This window comes from Oenanthe melanoleuca, chromosome 25 (genome assembly GCF_029582105.1).
Source record: "Oenanthe melanoleuca isolate GR-GAL-2019-014 chromosome 25, OMel1.0, whole genome shotgun sequence".
Classification (NCBI taxonomy): Eukaryota; Metazoa; Chordata; class Aves; order Passeriformes; family Muscicapidae; genus Oenanthe; species Oenanthe melanoleuca.
In genome coordinates, this window is record NC_079358.1 from 1,194,059 (window position 1) to 1,201,115 (window position 7,057).

Below are 7,057 nucleotides of genomic sequence, written 5' to 3' on the forward strand. Positions count from 1 at the left end.
CGTGACGTCATATAAGTACGTTCTCCCCGCTGATTGGTCAGCGCTGCTGTCAGTCACACCGCCGAGGCGGTGGAGGCGCTGGCGGCCATTTTGGGCGCACGGAGGGAGCGCGGAGCTCCCCCCCCGCCACTTTCCCGCCATGGCGGCTCCGCTCGGTCCCGGCGCCTTCACGGAGGAGAGCGGGCAGGAGAAACAGGTGCGGGACCCCCGGGGGAGGAACGGGGTGTGCGGCCGCACGTCCCTCATTCCAGCGCTGTGCGGGGATTGGGGCGTTCTGCTGTCAGTCTGGGGAGCGCCGGGCTCTGATTGGCTGTGGGTGTGAGGGGGCGGGACTTCCGGCTTGGGATCGATGGCGGCGTGGGGGGTGAGTGGGGATGAGGGCGGCTGGGGCTGGGAGGGGTAACTGGGATGGGTAACATGTATGGGGTAACTTGGATCAGAGGGGACTGGGATGGGGTAACTGGGATGGGGTAACTGGGATGGGTGTAACTGGGATGGGTGTTACTGGGATGGGTGTAACTGGGATGGGGTTACTGGGATGGGGTAACTGGGATCAGAGGGGGCTGGGATGGAGGTAACTGGGATGGGAAGGGACTGGGATAGGGAAACTGGGATGGGAGGGAGATGGGATGGAGGTAACTGGGATGGGATGAGGGGCAGGGGTGGAAGTAACTGGGATGGGATGGGGGTAACTGGGATAGGGTAACTGGGATGGGATGGGGAAACTGGAATGGGATAGAGGCAAGTGGAATGGGAAAGGGATGGGGTGGAGGTAACTGGGATAGGGGAACTGGAGGTGTTATGATGGGTGGAAATTTAAGAACCCTAAAAGCTCTCCAGGGTACCCAAAATCCTGCTTGGAATTCTTGAGTTCCTCCCTAGGATCCCCAAATCCTCTTTAAGATCTTCCAAAATATCCCCCAGGAGCCCAAAATCCTGTTGAGGATCTGGAAATCCTTTCTTAAATCCCTAAATCCCAACTGGAACCTCCAGAATTCTCCAGCAGAACCTTCAAATTCTACCTGGATACCAAAATATCCTCCCAGGGTGATCTGGGAAATCAGAAATTTGGGTTGAGGGGCTCTTAAAACTCACCCAGTCCCACATTTCCACCATCCCAGTCTGCTCCAAAATGGCTTTGGGCACTTCCAGGGATCCAGGGGCAGCTTCTCTGGGCACCTGTGCCAGGTTTTCCTGAAGAATTTTTTCCTAAAATCCCTAAAATCCCATCAGTGTGGGTGGGAATGAGGCAGGGGAAGGAGCTCAGCCTGTCCCACAGCTCATGGAGGAAAAGGAGAAAAGGTTTTGGGAATATTTTCTGATTTTTTTTTCCCAGGAATGTGGGGATTGACAACCTTTTGTGTTTCAGGACACTCAGGAGAAGGACAAAACCATCCCCCCTGAGAGGGCAGAGGAGGCCAAGCTCAAGGCCAAATACCCCAACCTGGGCCAGAAACCTGGAGGTTCTGATTTCCTGATGAAGAGGCTGCAGAAAGGGGTATGTGAGTGTCCCTCAGGGGTCAAAAATCAGCCCAGAACTGCCAGAAACTGTCCTGGGATCCCCCAGCAGGGAGAGGGATTTATCCCAGAAAGGGTTAAAATCACCAGAGTGGAATTTGAAGGGTGTTGAGGCAAACCTGTGTTTTCAAAATGTTTTTTTTTCCCCTCTTGTATTTTCTTTGTCTCAAAAAAAAAAAAAAAAAAAATTAATAACAGAACTTCCAAACTAACACCAACATCACAACAAAGAGCCCCAAACCTAATAACCACACCCTGGGCTGAAATTTGGGAAAAACTTCTGAACTAGAGGTGAAGCAAGTGCTGGGATCCTTCCCTGGGATGCTCCAGGGTTGAAATCCTTTGGGAATGGGGTGAAATCCTTTGGGAATTAAATAAAATCCTTTGGGAATGGGATTAAATTCTTTGGAAATGGGATTAAATTCTTTGGGAATTTAATGAAATCCTTGGGAATGGGATGAAATCCTTTGGGAATGGAATGAAATCCTTGGGAATGGAATTAAATCCTTTGGGAATGGGATGAAATCCTTTGGGAATGGAATTAAATTCTTTGGGAATGGGATGAAATCCGTGGGAATGGAATTAAATCCTTTGGGAATGGGATGAAATCCTTTGGGAATGGAATTAAATTCTTTGGGAATGGGATGAAATCCGTGGGAATGGAATTAAATTCTTTGGGAATGGGATGAAATCCTTTGGGAATGGAATTAAATTCTTTGGGAATGGGATGAAATCCGTGGGGATGGAATTAAATCCTTTGGGAATTAAATGAAATTCTTGGGAATGGAATGGAATCCTTTGGGAATTTAATGAAATCCTTGGGAATGGGATGAAATCCTTCGTGAATTTAATGAAATCCCTTGGGAATGGAATGAAATCCTTGGGAATGGAATTAAATCCTTTGGGAATTTAATGAAATCCTGTGGGAATGGGGTGAAATCCCTGCTCACCTGCACAGGGAGGAGAACAAAAGTCTCCTGGGTTGGGAGGGATCAATCCCTGAGCATCATCAGGAACAGAAGGGACTTGAGTTGGGGAAATGAATTGAATTTATTTTATTATCCATGAGATCAGAGCAGAAGGAGGTCATGCTGGGAGGGAGCAGAGTCCTGGGGTGGTGGATGTGATGTGAGATGTGATAAGATGTGTGTGATAAGGCACTGGAACACCCTTTGAGCTGGGAGGTGTCCCAGGGAATTTAATGAAATCCTGTGGGAATGGGGTGAAATCCCTGGGAATGGGATTAAATCCTTGGGAATGGGGTGAAATCCTTTGGGAATGGAATGAAATACTTGGAGTGAAATCCTTTGGGAATGGGATGAAATCCTGTGGGAATGGAATGAAATTCTTGGGAATGGAATTAAATCCTTGGGAATGGGATGAAATCCTTTGGGAATTAAATTAAATCCTTTGGGAATGGGATGAAATTCTTGGGAATGGAATGAAATCCTTTGAGAATTAAATGAAATCATTTGGGAATGGGATGAAATCCTTTGGGAATGGAATGAAATCCTTGGGAATGGAATTAAATCCTTTGGGAATGGGATGAAATCCTTTGAGAATTAAATTAAATCCTTTGGGAATGGGATGAAATCCTTTGAGAATTAAATTAAATCCTTTGGGAATGGGATGAAATCCTGTGGGAATGGGATTAAATCCTTTGGGAATGGGGTGAAATCCCTGGGAATAGAATGAAATCCCTGGGAATGGGATTAAATCCTTGGGAATGGAATGAAATCAGTGGGAATGGGATGAAATCCTTTGAGAATTAAATTAAATCCTTTGGGAATGGGATGAAATTCTTGGAGTGAAATCCTTTGGGAATGGGATGAAATCCCTGGGAATGGAGGGAAATCCTTTGGGAATGGGATTAAATCCTTGGGAATGGGATGAAATCCTTTGGGAATGGAATTAAATCAGTGGGAATGGAATTAAATCCTTGGGAATTAAATGAAAAAAGAATGAAATGAATTCAAAGAAACCCTAAAAAAGGCACTGAATACCCTTTGAGCTGGGAGGTGCCCCAGCCTTGCAGGCAGTGCCCTGCAGCTGTTGGGTGCCAGAATTTGTTCCTTGGGGTAAAAGTCCTGAGCATTGCTCAGCTCCTGGGCTGGGACTGAGTAGGTCAAGGCAGGTCCCAGCCAGGCAAAGTCCTGCCTGTGTCAGAGGAGCTGCTCCCCTGAGTCACCAAGGGCTTGGATTCAGATTTCCCTGCTGGGTGATGTTTTCATGGCCTGGTTTGCAGCAATCCCAGCACTCCCTGAAGGGTTTTTGTGGCTCTGCTGTTCCCATTTCTCCTCCACACCCACTAACCCTCCCCTCCTCCTTCTTCCAGCAAAAATACTTCGATTCTGGTGACTACAACATGGCCAAGGCCAAGATGAAGAACAAGCAGCTGCCAAGTGCAGGGCCTGACAAGAACCTGGTGACAGGAGATCACATCCCCACACCTCAGGATCTGCCTCAGAGGAAATCCTCACTTGTCACCAGCAAGCTGGCAGGGTAGCTGCACCCTCAGCTGGGGGCTGCCCTCTTTCTGTCTCTGTATTTTTTTTGGCTGAATGGATTGAACTTCACTGTACCATAGGGATGGGAGCACCAGAATCCACATAGTTGTTTGAGTTTTTCCAGCAAACACACCCCAAACCCCAATGTGGGCAAGGCTGGGTTGGCCCTTCCTCTCAGTGAGGCTGTTTTTTAATTTTCCTGCTGTTTGAAAAGCTCCCTGGAGTGTTCCCTCCTGGCTGGGAGGGGCAGGAGGGGAGAGGGTGGGGCTGAGGTGGGGGAAGGGATTTCAGGCCTTGGGGGGGTCACAGGGATTGACCCAGCTGGGCAGGAGGTGTGATCCAGATCTGGAAATTGTGATCCTAGATCTGAAAAGTGTGATCCAGGTCTGGAAAGTGTGATCCAGGTCTGGAAATTGTGATCCTAGATCTGAAAAGTGTGATCCTAGATGTGGAAATTGTGATCCTAGATCTGAAAAGTGTGATCCTAGATCTGGAAGATGTGATCCAGATGTGGAAAGTGTAATCCTAGATCTGGAAAGTGATCCCAGATCTGGAAAGTGTGATCCAGGTCTGGAAAATGTGATCTCAGACTTGGAAATTGTGATCCAGATCTGTAAAGTGTGAGCTCAGAGATGGCAGGTGTGATCCAGATCTGGAAAATGTGATCCAGATGTGGAAAGTGTAATCCTAGATCTGGAAAGTGTGATCCCAGATCTGGCAGGTGTGATCCCAGATGTGGAAAGTGATCCCAGACTTGGAAATTGTGATCCCAGATCTGGAAAGTGTGATCCAGACCTGTAAAGTGATCCCAGATCTAGAAATTGTTATCCCAGATGTGGCAGGTGTGATCTCAAATCTGGAAAGTGATCCAAAATCTGGAAAGTGTGATCCAGGTCTGGAAAGTGATCCAAAATCTGGAAAATGTGATCCCAGATCTGGAAAATGTAATCCTAGAGTTGGAAAGTGATCCCAATCCTGGCAGGTGTGATCCCAGATGTGGAAAGTGTCATCCCAGATTTGGAAAGTGTAATCCTAGATCTGGAAAATGATCCCAGACATGAAAAGTGTGATCCCAAATCTGGAAATTCTGATCTCAGACTTGGAAAATGATCCCAAATCTAGCAGGTGTGATCCCAGATCTGGAAATTGTGATCCCAGATCTGGAAATTGTGATCCCAGATCTGGAAAGTGATCCCAGGTGTGGAAATTGTGATCCAGATGTGGAAAATGTAATTCTAGAGTTGGAAAGTGATCCCAGAGCTGAAAAGTGATCCCAGGTGTGGCAATTGTGATCCCAGCTCTGAAGGCACAGTCAGCTGTGTGTGTTTTAAAGCTTCAAAGTGAAAAAATTGGCTGAGATTGAAAAAATTCCAGGAGGGTTTTGTTGGGCTGAGCTGCCCCTGGCTCAGCTCCCAGGGAGAGGAATTTGTGCTGCTGGAGCTGAAAATTGAGGAGTTACACCCAGAAAGGGTTAAAATCACCAGAGTGGAATTTGAAGGGTGTTGAGGCAAACCTGTGTTTTGAAAATGTTTGGCATTCCAAGCTTGGATTTTTTTTTTTTCTTTCATTTTTTTGACTTCTTTGTCTCAAATCTGGGGGGAAAAAAAAACCAAAAAAACAACAAAACCCCCAAACTAAAACCAGCATCACAACAAAAAGCCCCAAATTTAATAACCACACCCTGAAATTTGGGGAAAAAAAAGCTGAACTAGAGGTGAAGCAAGTGCTGGGATCCTTTCCTGGGAAGAATTCAGGGAATTGGATAAAATCTCTGGGATTGAAATCATTTGGGAATTGGATAAAATCTCTGGGAATGGAATAAAATCCTTTGGGAATTGAATGAAATTCTTTGGGAATGGGGTGAAATCTCTGGGAATGATATGAAATCCTGTTGGAATGGAATTAAATCTTTTGGGAATTGGATGAAATCCTTTGGGAATGGGGTGAAAACTCTGGGAATGATATGAAATCCTGTGGGAATGGAATTAAATCCTTTGGGAATTGGATGAAATCAGTGGGAATTGGATGAAATCTGGAATGGAATTAAATCATTTGGGAATTGGAGAAAAATCAGTGGGAATTGGATTAAATCCTTTGGGAATTAGATAAAATCTGGGAATGGGATGATCAGTGGGAATTGGATTAAATCCTTTAGGAATGGGGTGAGGCAAAGTATTTTAAAAGTGTTGGGCATCCCAAACTTCAATTTCTTTTTTTCTTTCATTTTTTTTCCCCTTTCTTGTGTTTTCTTTGTCTCAAGCCTGAGGAAAAAAAAAAAAAAAAACAAAAAACAAACAAATCCTTTTCCATGCACTGGGAAATGTTGGCACCCAAATCTGCCCCAGTTTGTGGCAGCTGAAGGGCCAAAGGAAGGGCAGGATTTTGTTCTGTGGGTTTTGTTCCTGCTCTGCTGGGTGTTGCTTCCCAGGGGTGTTTGCTCGAGGTGTGCTGGAATGTTGTTCCTGGATCTGCACCAGGCTGTTCCTGGGGAATGTGGTGGAATTTTGGGGTGTCCCTTGTCCCCTGTGTGACCTGGCTGGGGCAGTGGTTGCTTGTCCTGCTGACCCAGCTGTGCTGTAAATAGATACAAATATATAAAATATATATATATATATAATTTTTTTACATGTTCAGCTGTTGTGATGTGCTTGCTTTTTATTAAAAAAAAAAAAAAAAAAAAAAAAAAAAAAAAAAAAAGGGGAAATAAAACCCAAAAGAGGAAATAAAGTGAAGGTTACAATGGGGGGTTGTTGCTCTGGGGCTGTCCCTGTGCTGGGGGGAGAGGGGGAGGGGACAGTCCCAACCATGGCTGTGCCTGTGCTTGGTGTTGGTGTTTGGTGTTGTGTTTGTGTTGGTGTTGTGTTTGTGGTTTTGTTTTTGTTGGTGTTTGTGTTGCTGTTGCTGTTTGTGTTGCTTTTTGTGTTGGTGTTTGTGGTTTTGTTTGTGTTGGTGTCTGTGTTGCTGTTGTTTGGGTGTTGCTGTTTGTGTTGGCGTCTGTGTTGCTGTTGGTGTTTGTCTTGGTGTCTGTGTTC

General features: G+C 45.8%; 1 protein-coding gene across 2 annotated transcripts; it reads left to right on the plus strand.

The window, feature by feature from the left end:
• Positions 1–9: 9 nt before the first annotated feature.
• Positions 10–6,658, plus strand: ENSA (endosulfine alpha). Of its 2 annotated transcripts, none has more exons than XM_056511065.1 (3): positions 10–196; positions 1,370–1,498; positions 3,854–6,658. In XM_056511065.1, exons 1-3 carry the CDS (start codon positions 140–142, stop codon positions 4,022–4,024), a joined length of 357 nt encoding a protein of 118 aa, XP_056367040.1. In that variant the 5' UTR covers positions 10–139; the 3' UTR covers positions 4,025–6,658. The 2 variants fall into 2 exon arrangements, with proteins under 2 accessions (XP_056367040.1, XP_056367041.1); XM_056511066.1 differs by lacking the exon at positions 10–196 and adding an exon at positions 313–364.
• The last annotated feature ends 399 nt before the right edge of the window (positions 6,659–7,057 follow it).